Source organism: Scyliorhinus canicula, chromosome 23, assembly GCF_902713615.1.
Source record: "Scyliorhinus canicula chromosome 23, sScyCan1.1, whole genome shotgun sequence".
NCBI lineage: Eukaryota > Metazoa > Chordata > Chondrichthyes > Carcharhiniformes > Scyliorhinidae > Scyliorhinus > Scyliorhinus canicula.
Window position 1 is genome coordinate 27,228,893 of NC_052168.1, and position 26,470 is coordinate 27,255,362.

Genomic DNA, 26,470 nt, shown 5'->3' on the forward strand with positions numbered 1-26,470 from the left:
ACCCCTGGAATTCAACTCTTTTGTGAGGACTGAATGCCATGCACGACTAAAGAACTTTGATCTGATCTGTTGTGTAGCCCCTCTAAGCATGCTGCTTTGCATGCAAGTAGTCTGGCGTTGTCCTTCCAATTCACTTGTTTTATTTCTTACGCTAAGTACATTCATGCACATAACACTTGTTTGGTTAACTGTCTCTTAACTCGATGATGGCACGGTGGCTTAATGGTTAGCACTGCTGCCTCATGGCGCCGAGGATCCAGGTTTGATCCCGGGTCACTGTCCATGTGGAGTTTGCATATTCTCCCCATGCCTGCGTGGGTCTCACCCCCACAAACCAAAGATGTGCAGGTAAAGTGGATTGGCCTCGCTAAATTGACCCGTTAAAAAAAAACTTGTCTCGAACTCGCCCATATGATTTATTTCTCACAGACAAGCAAGAAAGGTCCAACTGTACTTTTAAAAAAAAAAAAAATCAATAAATGATAGTGCCACCACCAGTCGCCCCCAATAATAAATGCTTATGGTTGGCATCTATGGGTCATAGTGAGAAATATATAATGACATGCAGAAGGCCTGTAAACCAGGGTAAGATACAGGCTCAATATATATTATCTGGATAGTGTTTTGCCTGACTTTGCAAGTTGAGATTCAGCCAAATTAGCCATCTGCAAAATCACTGGAGTTTTCCTTGTATTCTTTTCAATCTTGCTTGTTGTTTTGCAGTACGAGTTCAGCTCATGAAAAAGAAAATATTCAAATGGGGCACTGTATTTTGAAGCGACTTAGATTTCTAATTCTATAAAAACAAATAAAGGGATGGGACAGAACTGTAATTTTCAAATATATTTTTATTTCACGGCTTTGTACAAACCGTCAAACGTACCCATCGTCTGATTTTACAACCTTCAGCCCTCATGGCACACACATACGAGTGTGTAAACTGATAAACACAATATCTAAGCAAATAAAGTTCAACCATCCCATCACCAAGGGACAATTTATTTTTATGTGATAACATGCTGGGGGGGAATAAATCTTTTCACTTTTTGGACCCAGCTGCAAGCAGTTTCAAATTAGTCACAATGAGAATAAATGGAATATCAAGCTCCCTCCTCCTTTGCTAACCACGTGACCTAACCCTGCACGAAGGGGTAACCCCCATTACCACACAAACATTTTCAAGGCCTACCAAGTGCCAAAATAGCTACAAGACTGAGGCACCAAGGTTTGCATTGTGGGCATCTCCTCCTCCTCCCTGCCCCACCCCAACTCCTATTTAAAAGAATCTCACAACTCAGCTTTAATTTGGGATTCGTACAATTAGTATAAAAGTGGAATTATCTTTATCAGGGCTTCAGTCAATTGTAAACCTAAAATTCAAAAAACAAAATGTCAGATTTTCTAGTTAATTGCAGAAACCAGCCAAGTTTATCACACTTTATCATTTACTGCAGCTGTAACAAACAGTCCATATTTTTGTTTTAAATTTGTAACTGAAAAACCTATATTTGACTCAAGAGACACTGCAGTGTGTAAAATGGGTTATGTTTCTGTGTGCTGGATGTTTTTGGCACAGTCTGAGTATTACAACATAGGGTTATTAAGCATGCTAAAATAATTAGTGGAATCCACTTACGCATTTCCATAAAATGTGAAAATGGGTACAGATGTACAGTACAGTGGGTTATTTAATACTTGGTCAATGATATGCTAGTTAATTTCAGCCAGGAAACAAAATAGAGTCATATATGCACTACAATTGGCCATATCATCATTGGGCTAAGCAGAGGAGGGAGAATGCACACAATTAGTTAGCAAGATTTTGTATATTTATGAAAACACTGATAAAGACCAGAGAAGACTTGATCAGTATAATGATTTTCCACATTTAACCACACTGGATGCAGCCTTGAGTTTACAAAGAATCACATTGTCAGTGCATTGCGGGATCACAAGCTGGTGGCCCCCAATAACGTGGTTCACATTAAGCTGGATAATATGCTACTGTAGAATGACAACAATAGAACAAAACAGCTAGCTTTATGGAGTTCAGGGCTTCTAAAATGCTGCTACTGCATTTTCTCAGTATTTACCCTGTCAAGCCCTTTAAGAATATTACATATTTCAATTAGATCACTCATTCTTCTAACTCCAGGCAAGATAGACCTTGTGTAATCAATGATTTCTCATACTACAATCCCTCACCCCAGGAACCAGTCTAGTGAACATTTGTTGTATTTCCTTTAGAGTCCTTCCTTCCTCATGTTTGACGACCAAAACTGCACACAGAGTTGTGGCCTCACCCAATTTCTTCTTCTATTGGCTTCTCCCATTTTACTTGGGGTCGCCATAATGCTGTTTGTTCACCATTCTCCATCTCAATCACCAGTCCTCTCCCATACCTGCTGCATTTAAGTCTCTTGCCACCAGATTTCCCATCTGGTCTTAGGCCTTTCTCCTCCTCTTGCAGACAGTCTCAACTCCATGATTCACCTCACCACATTCTTGTTTCCTCTCTTATTTCCCCAACAGATGACTATACCACTTCAATCCCTTTTCAGCTACTTTATTTGACACTCCCACAATCTTCACTGACCTGATCTGCTTTATTTCGCCTACCAAATTGATTTGCTTTGCTAATTGCATCACATGATATAATATTCCTATCACTATACAACAATGCACCGTACAATTTACTGGGAGCAATGTCATGGACAAACCACTAAAATTGATATATATGAGAGAGTAGCAAAAGAGACAGCAATTTAAAAAGTGTTTTAAAATGATTTTATTGAAAGGAATTGGACTGAATTTACAGAACCAATCCAGTGCTTATTTCACATTGAAATGAAGGAAAGACTACTTTAGTATTTTGATCTAACTAGCAGCTGCTTAAGTGGGCTATCTTTATTACAAAGTGTTCCTATTTTAGCACAAAGCTCAGCAACAGGCATGTAACTGTTCAATATAAGATTTGACCAATTATCAAAGAATTAAGAATTAAAATAAGCATATATATTTTTTATTGATCAAAATACATTACCGTTCCAGAAAGAATATCATGTGGGCAGCAGCTTAGGAGGTGACTCTTGCAGACCCGATCGTCAGTAAATCTGATTCGCTGCCGACTGGCATCTCCTGCAATACAGAGGTCATAGTGCAACACAGGGTTAGACGGGAAACTATAGTTCATACACACACATGTAACAAGTAATCCCAGCCTCCATCCCTCTGACAAAGTATGTTTCCAATACCATGTGCCTTTTCTAAACTAAATGCCACAATTAAAATACAGAGTGGTGTCTGCAAAGTAGTCGAAGTAATAGCTTGAGGATTTTTAGCAAAATATCTTTTAATTCAATAATTAGTCTAAAGACAGTTGCAGTAAATTACAACTAAATTAAGCTTTCAAAATTCAATATGAAGCAGAATGTTGCATCTAGATACATATGATCAGATTACCTACAACCAAACAGGTGCTCACCGCTAAAGATGTGGTATACTACAAAAGCATACAATTTTGAATACTGCTTTTAAGCCCCTTGTTCAGTTTAGCTCACCCCCCTCCCGCCCTTCAACATCCTCCTACCTGATTGCTTATTTGACATGGTTTGTCTCCAGGTAGTTATGGAAATCAAGATAGTTGTTTTGTGCACATCCAGTAGCTGCTTGTTATTAAGTTACTCACTACTATAGGACTCTACAAAAGCAAAATAATTTTGTATAAATGTGCACTTGTGTAAAGATTTGATCAAATACCAGAAATGTTCTATACAGAAAGGGAAATATATCACTGCCACCTCAGGCTAAAGTGGCAACTTTCCAAGAGAAAACTTACGTGTACATACTAACACCGCAGGTTACCACCATAATTAATGCATTATAGGCAGCACAAGGTGGAGTAATTGTTGTAGAACCACAACATTCCAGAGATTACTGGCATCAAATACATGACCCTTCAGAAGAGTGGGCTTCACTCTGTAAATATTCAACACGAACAGGTCTGTAGCCAGTACCTCAATCCTGCCAGACTGCTCATTACCCAAACCAACTTTAGTTGGGACTCTTATACCAAACATGTGTCACACCCCAGTCCTACAATTCTCCCCTCCCTTCTTATAATAAATTACGAAAACCTTTTCAACACCTGGGTATCCTTTCATGGTTTCGCCCAAGCAAAAACATAAATGTGGCAGTCATCTTCCACAGACCCTTTCTGGACTCACAGGGTAAGGCGGCAATCGGAAACATACTTTTTCACCCAAGTACGTTTACTGTATTACACGTCACACAGGTGATTTCACATTGTTTTTAGGGCAAGTTGTATTTTAAGATGTCAATCAGTCTTTCATGAAGAAGGTTCCAGGCAAGTACCATGTCTTGGAAATAAAATCTTTCGGAAAATCAACTGTGTGTGATATCTACAAAGCTGAATACAATTAGTCCGGCTGCAGGGAAAGAAGTTCGCCAACAAAACTGCCAGTCTACCTGGTTTGTTCACACTCAGAGAGCAATGTGTCTAACACTGCACTACAGACTAATTTCAAACTTCCTGAAACGGGCAAAGTAGTCCATATCAACAGATTCAGTTAAAGGAGGGTTGAGCTCCTTCCCCTACTTCAAGAGAAACAAGGAGAAAGGTATCCTTCAAATATGGTTCCTACTAAAGATTTAAACGAGGTGGCACTATCAATTGAAACAACTAAAATGACAGAACTCCATTTTTGACTGCCAAAAACAACCAAATTAAAATCAGTATTCCAATTTAAGTAAGGGTATTCAGATGCGGTCACTTACAGGATTTTCCATACTGACCTGATTCGAACCCACTTTATACACCTGCCCACGCACTTCTTTCATCTAGCTGCATTGGAGCCATTACATATGTGAGCGATAACGGACAGGAGAAAAACACATTGAAATCACATAAAACGAAAAAAAAAATTAAAAAAAGATCAAAACACCACTCATGAGACGAGTTATAAATACATTAAAAAAAGCACTGTCCAGAATTTTATAACCTCAGTTATGTCACAGAAGTGCAGTGCGTTCACTTGGTCTAAACTACTCCAAAGCAGTTAACTTGTTAATTCTAAATCCATGTGTGCAAGTGGCAAAATTTAGGATGCAGTTACAAAAAAAAACACATGGGAAATAACGTAAGCCCATTAAGATCACACGTCAAACATAATGCAAATCTTCACAAATATAATTTTGGTAGTTGCATCACCCTACCCTACAGATGCTGTGTTGTACTGGCCCAAACATAGACCGTGTGTCAGGTGAACTCCTGTGAGAGTAAAGCATTGTTTAATGGATATAAACTGCTCAAGAGTACAAAAATGAACATTTAATTTTAAAAATTACTTTATAGATTAATATGCCCCAAACTGCGCAGTTGACTCAGTCTATTCTACAAAGGATTTCATTAATCCCACAACTACTCATCAGGATTCTGTATATGATTCTTTTCCAAGACATGATACCTTATGGAATTCTTTCAGCCCTGGAAAATGTCATTTGAAATCAACTGCTAAATATCCTTGTCTTTCTTTTAAAAAGAGAGATAAACAAAACATAGATTGAAAAAGCTTGCAAAGCGAGAATACACACTGCGAGTGCCCCCAGGACACCAGCTTCCATCTCTTCCACTATTAGTGCCTCAGCTGCACAGTATTTTATACCCTGGATGTTGGGAAGTTAAAAAGGTGAGAAAGTGTTCAGTGTTATACACCTGCAAGAAGGGACTTACGCCAATCACACATCAAGCAGTTCTAAAAAATGGAAATTAAATTATCTTCTTTTGGACTTAAATAGCGTTTTCAAAATAGTAACAATAAGCACTTGGTTCACTATACAGTTTACTTCTCTGACGGCCATTCCAAATTAAAATGTAGGTTTAAAACTTCTGCACTGCGAGATATTTCTCAAACACTTCAGCACTATTTCAATTCAAGGCTGCCGAAATTTAAATTCACAAACGGACCAGAATAGTTTTGACTTTTCAGCATCATTAAAACAACTAAAAAAATGCAAGATGGACTAGGCATTGCCCTTTCCTAATGGGTGATTAAATTATGTTCTCAAAGATAAAATGAAACCGGAGTGGAAAAATGAAAGGGTTGGGGTTGAATAGAATGAACATTCGTCCCTGATCACTTTCGGCATAAACCTTTCATTAAGTCATGTTGCTAATTTGATCTTATATAGAATGCCATACCCAATAGATTGATACTTTTCTGAACAAGCCTGGACATAAATGATAATTATTTACAAAAAAAAAGAGAGAATTCTAATTATGTTTATTTAATTTTTTGGTTCATTTTAATGGTCAGTCAAAAATTTTAATATGTGGCCAATTATGGTTTTTAGAATGATTATGCAACACATGATTGGTATAGCTAACAATTATTTAAGCCTCGAGAACAGGCACTATTCACTTGCACAAAAAGAGGTCAATTTTGTATCAATTATTTGGTAAACAAATGTCAGAAGTATTAAATTCTATATTGAGCACGGAACTGAGTTCAAATTTAGACATTACTTACAAATTCTTAGCAGAAAACTGGCAACTAAAGAAAGGTAGCACAGGCATTTTTGAAGACAGTAAATGTTTCAAGGATAAACAAGATATAAATTGAAAAAACTTGAGCCTGCGCAATAGTTATTTTCCCAAAAAGCAGAATTACACAAATATGAGTGTGGCTCAGTACACAGCAGTCACTCCAAATACATTGTTCAAATTAAAACCTGGGTTTCGAATGCATTTTAAGAATTTGATCTTCTAATTCCTAACAGAAAGTTATTGGGTATATTTGCTAGTCTCAAAAAGGCAACAGAAGAAAGCTCGAAAAGAATCAAGTGCCCGTTCTAACACACAAGATCATTATCACTTGATTTTGGCAGTGTTTATTATAAAATGCCTTCAAGCCCAATAGACTACTGGAACGGTACATTTTTAAAGCAAGAGTACAAGAGGAGAAATTGGGTTTGGTTGTTTCTGTGGCCATTCAGAAACTGATGTTCAAATATTCAGGTCTGCTCAGAACTGCTGATGTTCTGACAGCAAGTACTGCTGGTCAGTTGCATAAATGTTTAGATTAGGTACATCAATATAGTTTTACATTTTGGCAGACATTTTGTACTTGTCCAGGTTGGCTCTTTGCTTTCCACACCCCAAAATACAAATTCATTATCCTTCAGGAATCAGTCAAATTGATAAACCTAAATGACACAACACTATTTTCATCCTTGAACAGCACTGCAATAAAACTGCCAAATCAAACAGGCAAGCTGCACAACACTTAAAGTCAACTCAAAATAAATTCACCATCGCATAAATTATGAAGCAATAACCTACTCCAAAGTGAAAGGATAATAAAATCAAATTTCAGAGTTAGGATGATGTTGATCATTGGTCCCATTGTTTAGACCATCCAGAGTGTTCCACTGAGAAAAACATATTGGGACTCGCTCATTTTTTCTTTCTTCTCTCACGGGATGGGGACATCACTGGCTGGGCCAACATTTGTTGTCCATCCCTAATTGCACTCGATATGGTGGTGCAGAGCTGCTTCCATGAACCTCTGCAGTCTGTGTGCTGTTAGGAAGGGAGTTTCAGGATTTTGACCTTGCTACAGTGAAGAAAAAGCGATATAATTTAAATTTGCATGTTGTGTAGCTTGGAGGGGAACTTATAGGTGGCGGTGTTCCCATGTATCTGCTGCCCTTGTTCTTCTAGGGGATAGGTTGTCGGTTTGAAAAGCTCTGTTGAAGAAACCTGGGTGAGTTGCTGCAGTGCATCTTGTAGATGGCACTACTGCATTAAATGGTGGAGAAAGCAAATTTGTAAAGTATCAGGTGGGGTGCCAACAAGCTGTTTTGTCCTGGATGGAACTAGACCAGGCTAGCTTGAGTGATGTTGCAGCTGCACTCATCCAGGCAAGTAGAGAGTATTCCGTCCCACTCCCGACTTGTGCCTTGTAAATGGTGGCCGGGCAAGGAGTGGGGAGTCAGGATAAATTCCAGCCCCTGACCTGCTCTCGTAGCCAGTGTGTATATGCCTGGTCCAGTTCAATTTATGGTCAATGATAACCCCCAAGTTGATAATGGGGGTTTGAGGGATGATAATGCCATTGAAAGTCAAGGGGACATGGGTATATTCTTGTTGAAAATGGTCATTGCTCGTCACTTGAGTGGCGCGAGTGTTACTTGTTACTTATCAGCTCAAGCTTGTTTGTTGTCTCGATCTTGCTACGTATGGGCACAGATTTGTGAATGGTACTGAGCATTGTGCAATCATCAGGGAACATCCCCACTTCTGACTTTATGATGGAGGGAAGCTCATTGAACTATCCCGAGGAGTAGCAATAAATGTCCTGAACGGAGATGATTGACCTCCAACCACAACCATCTTCTTTTGTGCTAGATATGACTCCAACAGTGGGAAGTTTTCCCCTGATTCCCATTGACTTAGTTTTGCTCAGGTTCCATGCCACATACAATCAAATGTTGCCTTGATGTCAAGGGCAGTCACTCTCACTTTGCCTTTTGTTCAGCTCTTTTCCCCCATATTTGGACCAAGGTTGTACTGAGATCAGGAGTTGAGTCGCTCTGGCAGAATACAAACTGAGCATCAGTGATCAGGTTATTCATACGCAAGTGCTGCTTGATTACATCTTCCATGACGTTGCTGATAATCAAGAGTAGGCTGATGGAACTGTAATTTGATCAGGTTAGATTTGTCCTGCTTTTTGTGGATGAGGCATACCTGGAACACATTGCCAGTGCAGGTAGTGGAGGCAGGCACAATAGCAACATTCAGGATGCATCTTGATAGGCGCATGAACGGGTGGGGAATGGAGGGATACAGATCTTTTGGGCATTTAGTAGGTCTAAGTAAGGAATCTGGATCGGCGCAGGCTTGGTGGGCTGAAGGACCTGTTCCTGTGCTGTAATGTAATGTTCTTTGTTCTTTTCCACATTGTCAGGTAGATGCCAATGGTGTAGCTGTACTCGAACAGCTTAGCTGAGGGCACAGCTAGTTCTGGACTACAATTACTGGAGTAATTTATTTTCTTCTTTATTCGTTCATGGGATGTGGGTGTTGCTGTCTGGGCCAGCATTCATTGCCCATTGCTGAAGGCATTTAAGAGTCAACCACATTGGAGTCACATATAGGCCAGACCAGGTAAAGATGACAGATTTCCTTCCCGAAACGACATTAGTGAACCAGATGGGTTTTTATGACAATTGACAATGGTTTCATGGTCATCATTGGACTTTTAATTCCAGATTTTTTTATTGAATTCAAATTCCACCATCTGCCCTGGTGGCATTCAAAACCTAGTCCCCAGAGCATTACCCTGGATTACTAGTCCAGTGACACCTGCCTCCCCTCAAGGGACATTGCCGTTGCAGCATCCCATGCCTTCAGCCATTTCTCGATATCACACTGAGTAAATTAAATCAGCTGCAGACTCGAATCTGTGATGCTCGGGATCTTAGGGAAGGTAGAAATAGATCTGCCACAGCAATTCTGGTTGTAGATAGTTGCAATTACTTCAGCCTCTTCTTTTATCTGGTGTGCTAGGCTCCTTCCCTGGTTAGAAAATTGCCCGCCATCACTCACAACTAGATGTAGCAGGACTGCAGAGCTTAGAACTGATCTGCTGGTTGTGGAATAGTTTAGCCGTCTATTGCATGCTGCTTCAATTATGTCATATAAGTAGTCCTGTGTTATAGCTTTCCTGGGTTGAAAGCTCATTTTTAGGTATGCCCGGTGCTGCTCCTGGCATGGCCTCCTGCACTCTTCAAAGACACAAGGTAGATCTCAGATTGTATGATAACGGTACAGTGAGGGATGTATCTGAGCATGATGTTGGAGAATGTGGTTGAATGTAATTCTGCTGCTTCTGATGGCCAAGGGTGCCTCATGGATGCCCAGTTTTGAGCTGCTAGATCCGTTCCAAATTTAGCATGCTGCTAGTGCCACACAACATGATAGGATACACTCAATCTGAAGATGGGATTTTGCCTCCACAACAACTGTGGTGGTCACTACTACCAAAACCATCTTGGGTAAATGCAGGGGCAGCACGGTGGCACAATGGTTAGCATTGCGCCTCACGGCGCCAAGATCCCAGGTTTGATCCCGGCTCTGGGTCACCGTCCGTGTGGAGTTTGCACATTCACCCTGAGTTTGCGTGGGTTTTGCCCCACAACATAAAGATGTGCAGGGTAGGTGGATTGGCCAATTTAGCCCCTTAATTGGAAAAAATGAATTGGGTATTCTAAATTTATTTTTAAAAATCTTGGGCAAATGCATCAGCAACAGGTAGATTTGTCAGGTTGAGGTCAAATAGGCTTTTCCCACTCATTAGTTCCCAACCACCTGCTACAGGCCCAGCTTAGCAACTATGTCCTATGGGATACTGACAAAAATGGTAGTACCGAGCCACTCTTGGTGATAGATATTGAAATCCCCCACCCAGAGTGCCTTTGCCACCCTTGATGTTTCGTCTAATTGGTGTTCAAACATGGAGCTGTCGATTCATCAACTGGGGCATGGGGAAGAAAGAGATGGACTGGTGGGCAGTAGGTAGCAACCAGCAGGAATTTTACCTTCCCATGTTTGACCCGACACCATGAGATTTCATGGGGTCCGGAGTCAATGCTGAGGACTCCCAGCAACTTTCTCCCGATTGTACAACAATGTACAACAATGCGCTGTTGTTACCTCTGGTAGGTTTGTCCTGCCAGTGGAACTGGACATACCCACGAATGGTAGCCCTCGGATATTGTCTGCAAGGTATGATTCAGAAAGTATGACTACATTAGGCTATTGCTCGACAAGTCTGTGGGACAGTTTTCCCAATTTTAGCACATGTCTCCAGATATCAGAAAGGAGAACTTTGCAGGGTTGAAACAGCTGGGTGTGCCATTGTCATTTTGTTGCCTTGGTTGATACCAGGTAATCCATCAGATTTCATTCCTCTCTGACTTTTCTGTAATGGTTTGGTGCAACTGAGTGGCTTGTGAAACCATTTCAGAGAACAGTTAAGAGTCAACTACATTGTTGTGGGTCAGGAGACACGTGGGCCAGATCAGGCAAGGACAGCAGAATTTCTTTCCTAAACGACATTAGTGAACCAGATTAATAGCTTCAAAACACCATGACTGGAATTAGCTTTTAATTCCAGATTTATTAATAAAGTGAAAATGTCCATAAATCCATAAACTGTACAGGTGTACCCCAAAAACACACAAAGAGTGGTCTTTGTGTGTAGAGTCTATGGAAGAAAAAGGGGAAATAGTATTATAGTTGTAGTCAACCAACAAATGTACCCAATAACCTTGCAGTGCCGCATATTATCAAATCAGCACAATGTCAAGCCTTGTTTGATGCCTATGTATCAAGCTATTGTATGTAGCATTTCTACATATTCCTCTGTTGAATTAAATTTGGCTGTATGCTGCCCATGGCATTTATGCCACTACTCAATGACAGTTTTATTAATGTTTAATAAATCATCTTATGGACTACAACATTAAGATCATTAGCTGCAGAAATAAATCTACTGCTAAGTTCCTACACTGTAGCAATTAAGGCAACTCGATTTAAAGCTGGGGTTATTGCAAAATATTGATTAAAAAATCATTGTTACTGATTCTGGTTATTAGAGAAAGTACACAAAATGGGTAGGAACTTATTTTAAAATTCTGGAGAATGTCAGGCATGAATGATTCTCTCCCTCACACCCCTCCCCCCCAACCACCACAAACCATCAGAATAATCTCCTGAAATAAATGTTATTGCTCATAATACAAATATATTTTGAATACTAGTTTAGATGCACTGGATGAGCAATATATAATATACATGGAGCTGAGATACTGTTTTTAACATGAACAGACTGCTTTCAAATGCAAGTTGTGGGTCTTTAAAAAGACAGTGAATTGCTCCTCTCCCCAGCTTACACTCCACCCAGAGATAGCCGAGGTTCACATTTGTGATTGCGGTGTCTTAGAAAAGGGACAGTTTCTGCTTGTCGAGCTGGAAAGAAAAGAACTGAATACTTTCCGCTTCTTGGGAAGGAAAATTGCTGGTCAGGAGTGATCATTTCCAGCTGTACCTAAGCCAGGAACACTACAGGGCTGTGCTGAGAGAGCACACAATAATACAAACTTTGATGGACCACCATGCTGTAATTTTCATTCTCCTCGTTCCGCTAACAGATTGATTCACTTATTGTGAAGTTTTCTAAATTGGTCTACATCCACAGTACACAAGTTTTTAAAAAACCTAAACCAAAATGTCAATTTCAGGATCAAAATGTTAGATCCAAGCAGGCAAAGTGGAGTAAAAATTAAACCAGAACTAAAGAGAAAATACAGCATGTTGAAAACTCCCTCATGGACCAGGTGAATGAGCAAGAATGTCAGTAATTTTATGGGAGCGATGGATATGCCAAGCTTTAGTTCTGCAACAGGGATAAAGTTCTAATTTATGGTTTAATGGATCTGAGCAGCTCGGTCCACTAACAATCTACAAATTGTTGTTTTGCAGAAACAAATCAGATCACTGCTCCTTAGCACATCTGATACCTTTGCTCACATTTCTGGGAGAAATAAAACTATATTTAGATGCTTAAGACAAAAATAAGATGAACACAAAAGATAGCCTCTCCCTTCTCTCTGTAGAAAACTATGCCAGTAGGACGCATTACTGAGTACAGCTGACCAGTCTATAAAATGTTTCCTATCCTACACAGCTGCACTCAGTGAGGGAGAGAAGAAACGGTTTCCGTGTTCCTATAATGTGCTATAAAATCATAATTTCTTGGCTAGTCTCTTTTCTCGTGCATCTGATGAAGTATGGATACTTCATTCTCTCAGATATGACATGGCAGGATTTTGCAGAAGTTTACCATGAGGATTTAAAGGTTGTGCTTTCATTGTAACCGTCTGGTAATATTGTGACAGTTCTGCCTGTAAATTCAGCCTTTTGCCACAGTTACCCATCACTGTGATGCTAGTCACATCGAGCACTAAGTGCAATCCCAAAGTCAAGATGACTGTCAATATCAGAGTAAGCAACTTTGTAAGCTTCTGGCATATAGCTGCACTGTGCAGCCAGGCCAATTCTTGCTTGGTACCACCATCACCCTGAAAAAAAAGTTTCAGTGAGTGAAAAACTAATTCTGACGACCCACGGTTTTTAAAATGGCTAATTTGCATTTAAACCCATAATTCTTGACCAAATGCTCCAGAATTTGTTTCTTGACATGCGCATTCAATGCAATTAAATCACAGCACGTGTCTCATAAATACTGGTCCCAGTTTAAATCTAGTGGTCTCAAATTGCTGCTTGCAGGTTAGCAGTAGAATCCTTTCTGTCGATTCCCCCCAAAACTGAAGTAAACCTACATATCAAATTGGTCTGGCCAGAGTTGCTACTGCATTGCAGTTTACTCATTTTCCATTGTTGTGTACACCGTATCTTTGTATATTGCAGCTATTAAAATTGACTGTTTCCTTGTCCACATTTATTAACACAGCTGGAAAAATTAGTCATGACTCACGGCTCGATGAACGCGGGGTGTTTCTGTAACTCCCTTGCAGATTGAAGTAGGCAGGCAAAGATACACTGAACCTTTATAAATAAAACAAGGGGCCAAATTGTTCAGTTTGTATAGGAAAAAAAGAGTAACGCCCAGCAAATTCAACAATGCATCTAACTGCAATATTACATGTCCTGGAAGGGAGGAAAAAAATATCTTTGTAATTATATGCAACCCAAATGCTTTAAACACAAAGGAGTCCATTCCTTCCAGTTTAGATAATCAAATTTTTACTTGCCACAATTGACAGTTTACAGAGCCTTACAGACAGTTCCATTCACCCCCTCCCCAATTATTTTAACTATTCAGTACCTCCAAGTAAATTCTGATTAAAATTCCAAATGTATTACCAATTCAGAACAGGGAGAGGAAGAGATAATTCTACAATCTCCCACTACCAAGTGCATACTCCTCATGAGTGTGGCTCCCAACTGATTTTCATTATCCCTACGTTTCTTTTATGTGTACATGTACATGTTTTAAAAAAATTAATTGCACCAATGCATAACTTTGCGCAGAAAATATTATGGGGTCATGTTGCTTCAACCATCATAAAACATTCCTTACAGAATACTTTATTACATCAATGAGTCAATTCGCAGCAAATCAAGTGAAAATGAAGTACTTTCAGCTTAAAATACTTTTCAATTCAGGACGTTCGTATAGAAGCCTCGGTTCTGTTTCATTGAACCAATTCTGGTGTCCAAATATTATCTGACAAGATGCAGCAACATGCTACAAGTGACAACTTAGAACAACCTCTTGAAATTAAATTTTTTTAACACCAGCTCCTACTATTGTAAGATTCCACTAAATGAATGAATTTGCTTTTCAGAGTTGACTCTTTTCCTGCACTGCTACATTTATAATCTGTTTGATCAATCTTATGAATTAAAACAAAATCTGCAGGACTCCCATCCTTAAAGATGGAGATTTTTAAAGGATGGTCAGCAACAAAGCTCAACTAAATCTTACCAACAAGATGCACAAGGAGGAACCCAATTATCACATTACAAGTAACTATGGTATTGAAATTCTTTTGTGCACTTTCAGCTGTTATACATGCCGCTACGTGCGCTATTTTAAACAGGTTGGTGGTTAGTAACTTTGGTCAAATCCATATTAAAAATGTTACACTGCACAGAATTCCTGTCAACTTTTTCTATTAAATCCGTTGCCCACATTTATACAGAAATTTCCTTTGTAAATCCGTTGTGCTGTATTTACACCCGTCCGCTATTGGTGGTGACAGGCAATAAATGGCCTTGCTAGCCAAATTCCCATCCTGTGAATTAATTTTTTTTTTTAAAACAGAAATATAGAAGGACAGAATATGCAGAATGTAAAATGGGAACTGATTAAATTTGGTTGCCATGGCCCATGTATACCTCAATCTCTGCTTCACCTGAAGACTATAATTAGTCTTGACTTCTTGTGTACAATATTATGAAATCAACCAATATAAGGAAATAATTTCAAACATCCAAGTCTACAAAGTATATCAGTTTAAGGTTATGCGAGCAATACACAAGCCACATGTAACTAACTGGGAATTTGGATGCAGATTTCTGATTTGTAAGTTTAAAAATGAGCAACCAATACCACCGTATGGGTATGTGATCTCAATACTCATTTGCACAGGGCAGCATAGTGGCGCAGTGGGTTAGCTCTGGCTCTGGGTCACTGTCCGTGTGGAGTTTGCACATTCTCCCCATATTTGCGTGGGTTTCGCCCCCACAACCCAAATATGTGCAAGCTAGGTGGATTGGCCACGCTAAATTGCCCCTTAATTGGAAAAAAAAATGAATTGGGTACTCTAAATTTAAAAAAAAAATATCCATTTGCACAGTGCATGCATATATATTTTAACATTTTTATGTTTCTAAAACGGCAAGCCAAAAGTATAAGTGGGTTTTTGATGATAATGTGATGTGCTTCATCTCTTTGATGATACATTGCTTGTTGAATATCCTGAGAGTTAAGGTGTTTTCCTAATAAAACAGTGTCACCATTGCCACACTTGTGGCTGGGAAGCAATTTTTATTGGACTACACTGGTTTAAAGAAAAAATCTCCACTGTACAGAGGCCTTCGTTCAGAAAGGTAACGAAAAAGATGCAGGGTTATGATTGCTTTGCAAAGTTTCTACTTATATTTACTTCCATTAGATATATAATGTCTAAAAATCTAGATACAGGAGGAATTAGCCATTTTTAATTGTTCAGACTGGCATACCTCAATTGGCTGATTTCAACTCTTGACTTCTGTCATTGTTTGACAGTGGATGAGGGAAGTATAAATAGGTGGATAAAAACTACATGTCTTGGAGGAGTAGGTGGAATACATCAGAGTTCAGTCACTCACAAACAGTGATATTTTGATCCTAATGGAGGGAAAAGGCTTCCCAGGCACTTGGCATGCTTGGTCACATCAATCCAGCATGTTTAGGCTCTTTAAAAGCAACAATATTTGCTTTCTTTCTGTGGAAAATACATTTTGATTTGCAGTTTGGGGGGGGGGGGGGGGGGGGGGGGGGGGGGAGAAGAGAGAGAAGAGGAGGGAGATGTGAATGACAAATTTGCACGACTAATTTCATGGACCAAAAAAAACCATTTTAAGCAAATTTCACAAATGTACACACTTCCCTCTTAGAAATGTTGTTTTCAGCTTACTTAAAGGAACTCACATACTTACCAATTACATTTCCTACCAGAGGAAATGATAGGCTTGAATGATGATCAGTGAACCCTTTGAAAAGGCAAGTGCTAATTCTGAACAGATACCAATAGTTGATAATCCCAAACAAGAATACTACATCCCAACAGTCACCTGTAGACAAGGCACTTTCAGGAAAGCTTTTAAATATTGACGTTTTCTGTAAGGCAAGGCAAAATGTTGACCACCGATGGAATAAATGCCTGTTTGGTCAGATTGACTTGATTCTCAAATGGGGCCATCAGTGGCAAAACTACCAAATATGATCCTTTCAACTATAACTGTTCAGAGTTAATGAGTATCTTCTGAGCTCAGTTCTTATAAATTACTTTATATGTCATGAACCTAAGTAACCTACTCTGTTGTTCAGGGGCTCTGCCCTCTATTCTGCATTCCTACAAGTTGTTGCGTCAAAACATAGGAAGGTTTAACACCCATCAATGCCACACAGTCAATAAGAACCTCACTTTTGTGCCCCAAAAGCTAGTGATTCGAAACAAACCTGTTGGACTTTAACCTGGTGTTGTAAGACTTCTTACCTTGCATTTTTTAATGGAACAAGGCCTACTTGGTACATTTCAAGTTGTTGTGTGACCACATGCAGCTTAGCAGGAAAAATGCTCAGTGCACAACACTATCCATCCAAAATATGATTTCATGCCAATATGTTCCTTCAGGAACCACTGTCCAGTAAAAAGGAAAAATACAAATTAACATTGCCAAAGCACAAAAGTGAGGCTTGATCCATTCTCCCTGAAGCCAGGAGCCCCATTTAGTGTGAGCAGCAGTCACTAGGGCATATCAATTTGCAGACAACTCATTAGATGTCGGTTTTGGTACAATTACCTGGGTCAGATAATCTTTACTTCTTAGTGGCTCAAAGGCGACCATATAAGTTATTTTTCAAGAACTGTATATCTTTGCATCTTAGCCGATGCAAATTACTTCTAACATCTACTCAAGGATCCATTCATAATATTGTTTACTACACATAAACCAGCAGGGGCTGGTTTAGCTCACTGGGCTAAATCGCTGGCTTTTAAAGCAGGCCAGCAGCACGGTTCGATTCCCATACCAGCCTCCCCGGACTGGCGCCGGAATGTGGCGACTAGGGGCTTTTCACAGTAACTTCATTGAAGCCTACTCGTGACAATAAGCGATTTTCATTCATTTTCATTTCATAAAAGCGACATTACTAGGACCTTGCCCTTTAGCAATCCAGTACCAATAACACAGAGCTTACAAACCAATCAACATTATTTTGGATTACATTTAACAATTTTGGAAACCCAATTGCCAGATCAGAAACTCTCAAATGCAATGAAAAGTCTATCCTTTCTACCCAAACAGTGCACATTAACATCACACCTCAGAAGACAGCATTACAACGTGTGAATTTTCCACTTCCCAGTGTATTTTTAATGACAAAATGCAATTTGTATATATTTGGTGCAGGTGAGTCTTTGACCACAGGCTACTGGTTTAACTGCCGTGAGGCATTTCATATATACTCCAACATCGAGAAGCTGCGTTCATCCTGTCAATGTGGCCTGCATCTGAAGATGGTTGCAAGGAATGCTGCTAGGTAATTATCTATCATCCATTCTAGGTCAATTGCATCAGGCCCGTATAAAGTGCAATCCTGAACTTGTTTTGGTTTGTGGTTTGTCTGTGGAAAATTCCAGACATCAATCTTGTAAATACGATTATATGTGCCAGAGTTAATTGAGGTGGCACCAAAGGACAAATACTTCATGAGCACGCTGTCAAAGTCAAATATGAAAAACTGGTAAAACTAGTTGGCATGCTCAACTTAAAAAAATTATTTTTGAAAATGCCAACACATCCGAGTCAGCTGCCTCAGATTGAAGGGAAAGTCATAGAACCTGCCTGTAAATTGATAATGAAACCATGAGTAGCCTCAATGTACAAATGTTTCTCTTTTCACCCCCCCTCCTGGTGACAAACAACTCCTTAAACAGTCACAAACATCCCCACCTTATCTCAAATCCCTCTGCTGAACTCCATAGCTCATACTTTTATTTTCTCCAGCCATAGGAAATCATATAGGTCACCCAACCAGGCCGCTACCCCCAGCGGTGCTGCTGACCGCCACTCTAGTAAGCTTTATTGCCAGGCAATCAGAGAGGCGAAGGCCACAACATCAGCCGTCCTCCACTCCGGTTTCTCCGAAACCCCAAATATCGCCACCAAAGGATCCGGCTCCACATATAGCAAGTGCACCCATGCCACAAACCTTGGCCCAAACCCAAACCTTCCCAGAACCTCAAACAAGTACAACCATTCCACCCGATGGAATGCCTTTTCCGCATCCATAGACACCACTACCTCCGGTACCCTGACTCCCGAAGGATTCATGACTACATTTAACAACCTCCTTATATTGCTGAAGAGCTGCCTGCCTTTTATAATAATAATTTTTATTGTCACAAGTAGGCTTACATTAACACTGCAATGACGTTACTGTGAAAAGCCCCTAGTCGCCACATTCCGGCGCCTGTTCGGGTACACAGAGGGGGAATTTAGAATATCCAATTCACCAAACAGCACGTCTTTTGGGAGGAAACCGGAGCACGTGGAGTAAACCCACGCAACACAGGGCGAACGTGCAGACTCCGCACAGGCAGTGACCCAAGCCAGGAATCGAACCTGGGACCCTGAAGCTGAGAAGCAACAGTGCTAACCACTGCACTACATTGCCGCCCACACAAAGCCTGTTTGGTCCTCCACAACCACCCCTGGGTCACAATCCTCCAACCTTCACGCTAGCAACTTAGCCAGCACTTTTACGTATGTATTTAACAGCAATATGGGCCTATACCTCTTTTTCAGGATTAATGTGATCACTGCCTGCGTCATCGTCTCTGGCAACCCCACCTTCTCCAGCGCCTCGTTAAACGCCCCCAAAAGATGCAGTGCCAGGTCCGTCGCAAACTCCTTATAAAATTCTGCTCCCTGCTGATCTTACCCTCCCCCACCCAAACAAAGTCTCACCCTGAACACCATGTTACCTCCCCCGAGAACAAATAAAGAGACAAAATACAAACAGTCCCATGAAACAGGGGGGGGGAAACACCCATCCCCACAAACTTTCAACCCCTGCTACCCCTTATCAACCCCAAACCCCAAACAATCCCAAAAAAGAATCCCCTCCAGACCAGAGGAAAAGAAAGCCCCCCCACCAATTTCAACCGTATTCCCAACCATTACAAAATGCTGGCATTTCAGTTCCCCAGAATTGTTCAATTCAGTTCTCCCCCAGTTTATGCTCCTTGATGAAGTCCTCAGCCGCTTCTGGGGTCTCAAAGTAATATTCCCGGCCTTCAAATGTCACTCATAACTTCGCCAGGGAGAGCCGATTGCCGCCGATGCTTGTTGAACCCTGTATGCTGTTTCGCCAACATGGCTCCAATGTCCTGATATATTCAGAATTTGTTCCCCTCCCCTTGGCTCCTTTTTCCAATTAAGGGGCAATTTAGCGTGTTCAATCCACCTACTTTGCACATCTTTGGATTGTGGGGGCGAAACCCACGCAAATACGGGGAGAACGTGCAAACTCCACACAGACAGTGACCCAGAGCCGGGATCGAACCTGGGACCTCAGCGCCGTGAGGCAGCAGTGCTAACCCACTGCGCCACCGTGCTAACCCCAACGCAAGATCTTCGGTGTCCCCAGCTCTTGGCTTTTGCCTCAGAGACCTGTGTGCGCTGTCCACTTCAGGGTCCACAAGCCCCCTCTGCCACCATCTTTAGACACGTACCTCGTGGCACTCACATCTTCCACTCCTTCAGGCAGGCCATCTATCCGCATGTTCTGTCTTCTCGAACTGTCCTCCTGCTCCTCCACCTTTGTCCTCGACGTCTTGAAACGGTCTCCTAAGAGCCCCACCTCCGCCTCTGATGCCACCGCTCGATCGTTGTGATCTGAAATCAACCCTTCAATCTCTCGGATCTGCACTTCCAAACATTTCTCCAACCACTCCACCAAGCTCTTCAGAGATGGCACAGCCCCGTCGAACAGTCCTCCCGCATTTCTTTCCACTGCTGGCGGAACTCATCCTTGATGAAAGCCATCAACTTCTCCTTTTGGGGCTATCCAACTTGCACAAGCCCCCTCTGCCATCCTTCCACTGGCTGCTGTGCCACAGGTTCCCTCCAATTCTTGGCCAGGTCTCTTACCATCTTCTGCCGGGTTTGGTAACCAGCAGACATACCACTTCCGGGGAAGCTGCTCCTCCGAACTTTAACCACACTTTTTGTCAAAATTACACCCAATAATCGGGTAAAAAGGCTCTTTCCTATACCTTCGAGCAGGAGCTACCTAGTGTGTGACCGCTCACACCATGGCCACCACTGGAAGTTTGCCACCAGAGACAGACCTGGCTAACAATGAAACCAAAATGTTCATGATCTGAACAAGTAAATTTCTGAGTTGTCAAAAATACAAGGAGCCATTAAAAGAAAATAAAATAAAAGGTTGAATGTCGAGACAAATGCAATAAACAAAATCGGAATCATGTGATTGGGGTGGCACAGTGGGTAGACTGCTGCCTCACAGCGCCAGGGATCCAGGTTCAATTCCGGCCTCGGGTGACTGTGTGGATATGTGCGTTCTTCCCGTGTCTGCATGGGTTTCCTCCGGGTGCATCGGTTTCCTCCCAAAGATATACAGGTTAGGTGGTTGGCCATGCTAAAATTGCCCCTTAGTGTCCAAAGATATGTAGGTTAGGTGAGGTTACAGGGATAGGGTCGGGGACCTTGTTGGGTTTTCTTACAGAGGGTTGGTGCCGACTTAATGGACCAAATGGCTTCCTTCTGCATTGTAGGACTTCTATGATTAATTTTATAATTACCAGTTTATTTCCTCCTCTGATAAATTGCCCAAAGCTGCAAATGATACCAACCTTTCTGTCCAAAAAACAACATTCAAGTTTTGTACACCTAGGAAAAATTCTGATTTTTTGCTGTTTTCATTGTGGCTACAATGTTGCAGGAAGCAGAGGGTGGCACAGTGGTTAGCACTGCTACCACACAGCACCGAGGACCCAGGTTCGATCCCGAGTTTGCACATTCTCCCCCGTCTGCGTGGGATCACCCCCATAACCCAAAGATGTGCAGGGTAGGCCACGCTAAATTGCCCCTTAATTGGGAAAAACACAAATAAATAATTTTTAGTTATAAATTTAGAGTACCCAATCTTTTTTTTTCCCAATTAAGGAGCAATTTAGTGTGGCCAATCCACCTAACCTGCACATCTTTGGGTTGTGGGGGTTAAACCCACGCAGATACGGGGAGAACACAGAATGATCCAGGGCCGGGATCGAACCCGGGTCCTGAGCGCCATAGTCAGCAGTGCTAACCACTGCATCACTCCCAAAAGTAAATAAATAATGTTGCAGGAGGCAGAACCCAAGTTCTTTCCACTTGAGAAACTCTAGGTCATACAATTATTTAGCATTTTTCAGACTGAGGAAGGTTTATTTATCGGGACAGCACGGTAGCATAGTGCTTAGCACAGCTGCTTCACAGCCCCAGTGTCGATTCCGGCTGGGTCACTGTCTGTGTGGAGCCTGCACGTTCTCCCCATGTCTGCGTGGATTTGCTCCGGGTGCTCCGGTTTCCTCCCATAGTCCAAAGATGTGCGGTTAGGTGGATTGGCCATGCTAAATTGTCCATAAGTGTACAAAAAATGTTAAGTGGGGGAGGGGGTGTTACTGGGATTGGGTAGTTACGTGGGCTTCAGTAGGATGCTCTTTGGAAGGGCCGGTGCAGACTTGATGGGCCGACAGGCCTCCTTCTGCACTGTCAATTCTATGATTATCATAGAATTTACAGTGCAAGAGGCCATTCGGCCCATCGAGTCTGCACCGGCTCCTGGAAAGAGCACCCTGCCCATGGTCAACACCTCCACCCTATCCCCAAAACCCAGTAACCACACCCAACACTAAGGGCAATTTTGGACACTACGGGCAATTTAGCATGGCCAATCCACCTAACCCGCACATCTTTGGACTGTGGGAGGAAACCGGAGCACCCGGAGGAAACCCATGCACACACGGGGAGGGTGTGCAGACTCCGCACAGACAGTGACCCAAGCCAGAATCAAACCTGGGACCCTGGAGCTGTGAAGCAATTGTGCTATCCACAATGCTACCGTGCTGCCCTTTCTGTGAAACTCACTTATCTCACTGTTTCCAATACAGATTATTATTTGTTCAATTATCTGTTCATGGTAACAGCACGGTGTCCTCCAGGGGAGGAATTAGATTACAAATACCGTTTCAAATGGAAATTACACCATAAAATTCAAATTTAAACAACTACTGTGGTGGAATTTGAACCCGAGACTCCAGAGTATTGGTTTACAAGTTTGTGGTTTACAGTTTAGTGACGACAGGCTACAGGAAGAACCCAAAGGACACATAATTAAATACTTGTAGAAGTGTTGTTCCTGTTCTAACATAGAAAATGAAGCAGCTAACTTGTGTTTGGTTCCTGCAAACAGCAATGTGATAATGACTAGATAATTTGTTTATTTAGTAGTGTTGATCGAGTGCTAAATGAATATTGGCCGGGACACATGCAACAGTTCCACTACTGTACTCTTCTCAGAAATATAGTGCCCTGGAATCTTTTACATCCAGCTGAGAAAGCAGATGGGACTTTGCTTTAATGTGAAGTTCTGTAAATCTACATTGAATTTTTTGGTAATCCCATTCACAGCTGACACTTTCTTTGGAAAGTAAATTGGGAAAATTAGGAATACCTGTATTTTATTTTTATGTTGCTTCAAGCTGCAAAAGTTTGAAATAGAGGCTGCTCTCCTCAGAACCCTCTGAGATATGTGCTGCTCAAATTCTGGCCCCTTGTGCATCCCCAATTTTAATTACTCCACCACTGGTGGCTGCACCTTCATCGGCCCAGGCTTCAAGCTTTGGAAGACATTCCCTACACCTCTCCACCTTGCCTTTCTCTTTCAAGACACTCTTTAAAGACAATCCCTGAGCACGCTTTTGGTCATCTGACCTAATGTGGCTCAATGTCATACTTTATTTTATAACGTTCCTGTGACATCCTTGGGAAATTTAATTAGTTTAAAGGTGTTATCTAGCTACAAGTAGTTGCAATGTAATGGCAACCAATTCATTAAAAAATTGATTCAGATTTGACAGGCAGCTATATATATTTTTAAATTAAGGCAGTTTAGCGTGGCCAATCCGCCTAATCTGCACATTTTTTGGGTTGTGGGGGCAAAATCCACGCAAACACGGGGAGAATGTGCAAACTCCACACGGACAGTAACCCAGAGCCGGGATCGAACCTGGGACCTCGGCGTCGTGAGGCAGCAATGCTAACCACTCTGCCACCGTGCTGCCCCCGACAGGCAGCTATATTAATCATAACTGTGGTCATGTGTATAAGAAGGAAGGAGCCATGCCAAATGAACAATTGTTACAACGGTAGTGGAAGTGGAGATGATCAATTATTTCAAAAGGAAATTGGTTGGGCACTTGAAATAAACTTGTTGGGCGACAGGAATAGAGCAGGCCAATGAAACTTACAGGATTTCTCTAGAGAGCCAGCATAGACTCAATGAACCGAATGGTCTCCTTTTATGTAACAATGACTAAGACTCTACAACTAGGATGTGATCTCACTAATGGTAAAGCGTGAAGGCTCAATTTGGTTTGCTTGACTTCTTCAAATTAAATGGCTTTCCATAAAATAATGAACCAAAATGAAATATTGCAAAGTGCTTCATAAAAAACTCGTGAGGTTGGCACGGTGGTTTGCACTGCTGTCTCAAAGCACCTGGGACCAATTCCAACCTTGGGTAACTGTATCGAGTTTGCACATTCTCCCCGTATCTACATGGGTTTCCCCTCACAGTCCAAAGATGAGTAGGTTAGGTGGATTGGCCATGCTAAGTTGCCTCTTATTGTCCAAAATGTTAGATGGGGTTATGGGGTTACAGTATAGGGTAGGGTGTTCTTTTGGAGGGTCGGTGTAGGGATTCTATGACTTTCAAAGTGCAGTCACTGGTACTATGTAGGGAAATATTAGTTAATCTGCATACAACAATGGCTGAGAAAGCAAACTAACAAGATCATCTGTTTGTGGTGATTACTTCAGGGACCATTGCTCACCATGATATCTAGAAATCTCTCTGCTTTTTGTTTAACGTCTTTGGATTCTGAGGCCCCAGTTTAACATTTCATCAAAAGACAATGCAGCATTTAGAGAGCTGCATTGAACTGTCAGCCAAGATCATATGTCTAAGCTTGCTTTGGGATTTAAGCTCATAGAATTCTGACTCAGAGGCAAGAGAGGCAACAGAACCAAAAGCTTCCATGGGATAAACATTCCAGGTCAAACTGCTAAGCCATTTATTGCAACAAAGGTGTAGCGCACTGTGTGGATAGAAGAAGCCCTAACATTGTGCATGTAGCATCTTATCCCAAGACACGTTGCAAAACTGAGGATCGCATACAAAGAAAGAGGCCATTCGGCTAATTTATCTAAAGTGTAACTTACAATTCAAAAACCAAGATAAAAGCATTTGTCTAAAGAGGAATATTGACTCCTTGTAGGCTGATTCATGTCTCATGTAGTTATGTTAAACCTGTTACTGACAGAGAAATGTCGGCTAGCCAGGGGGAACGAGCTACGGTACCTGCAGCTCAAAAACTTCTTACGAAAGGAGACAAGGACGTACCCACAACCGCCATGACAGACACTACTGGAAGACCTACTGGACGCAAATATCCTAGAGAAAGGGAACTGTAGCGACATGTATGACCGACTGGTAGAAAGGGACGACACCGTACTGGACGCAACAAGAAGGAAATGGGAGGATGACCTGGGGATTGAGATAGGTTGGGGACTCTGGAGCGAAGCACTGCATAGGGTCAACTCCACCTCAGTCTGACGCAACTAAAAGTGGTACATAGAGCCCACTTAACAAGAAACCGTATGAGTAGGTTCTTCCCGGAGGTGGAGGACAGATGTTAACGGTGCCAAAGAGGCCCGGCCAGCCACGCCCACATGTTCTGGTCTTGCCCCAGACTTGTGGAGTACTGGACAGCCTTCTTCGAGGCTATGTCCAAAGTGGTGGGGGTGAGGGTGGAGCCATGCCCGATAGTGGCGGTCTTCGGGGTTTCAGACCAGCCAGATCTATTCCTGGGGAGGAGGGCGGACGCCCTTGCCTTTGCCTCCCTGATCGCCCGCCGTAGAATCCTGTTTGGCTGGCAGCACCGGCCAGAGCTGCAGACTGGCTGTCCGACCTCTCGTGATCTCTCCAAATGGAGAGAATCAAATTTGCCATCCGAGGGTCAGACGACGGCTTCCACAGAACGTGGGAGCCATTCATGCAATTGTTCCGGGACCTGTTTGTGGCCAACAAACAAGAGGAAGAATAGTCGGGTGGCCAAGAATCAGGGGAAAATGGACAGGAATCGGGGAAAGGTAGCGCGCGGGGGGGGTCTGATGGCAAGCTAAGGCCCAAAGCCAAATTGTCAATAAATGCCTATAAACACGTGCCTCGGCCATATTGGGGAATGTAAAATATGTATGCCGGTTAAAGGGGGCGGCCACAGTTGTTATTATGAAGATGCTTACCTGTAATTATACATGTTAATTTTTGCGTGTTTTTTTTCCTAATAATTTGTAGGATATAAAATATGAAAACTCAATAAAAAACATTTCCAAAAAAAAAATGTTAAACCTGTTATACACATATGGGAGAAAATGAAGTTCCAGTTTACCAGGAGACATTTATTAGTATACAAAAATCAAGTCATTAATGTAAGTGACTTGCATACAAGCGCCAATTAATACTGGTCTGTGACTTTTCTATCAGCTGCATAAAGGTATGGGGCTAGGGTGACCTACATACCAATTTTCCCTCGACTTTAATCACAAAATTTCAATTCCTTCCCTGGCAATTTTAACCAACGAGAGAAAGCAGGGATGGCATGAGTGAGGGTTGGGGAGCACAGGAAAGATTGGGCCAAAGTACATTGAAGGAAAGGGTCTGAAAGATGTTTTGAACAGCAGGGGACAGCAAAAGTAGATGGTAGAGTGTTACAATAGATGGTTGAAGGAAGGCAGAAC

At 41.7% G+C, this 26,470-nt stretch overlaps 1 protein-coding gene across 12 annotated transcripts in view; it reads right to left on the bottom strand.

Moving 5' to 3' along the window:
- LOC119956314 (putative RNA-binding protein Luc7-like 2) overlaps window positions 1-26,470 on the bottom strand; it is an 87,964-nt gene that overhangs the window by 49,222 nt on the left and 12,272 nt on the right. For 4 of the 12 annotated variants that reach the window (XM_038783424.1, XM_038783425.1, XM_038783422.1 and 1 more), the window contains one exon: window positions 3,044-3,138. In XM_038783424.1, the coding sequence (XP_038639352.1) occupies window positions 3,044-3,138 (95 nt within the window). The other 8 variants (XM_038783428.1, XM_038783429.1, XM_038783430.1 and 5 more) reach the window with 5 other exon arrangements.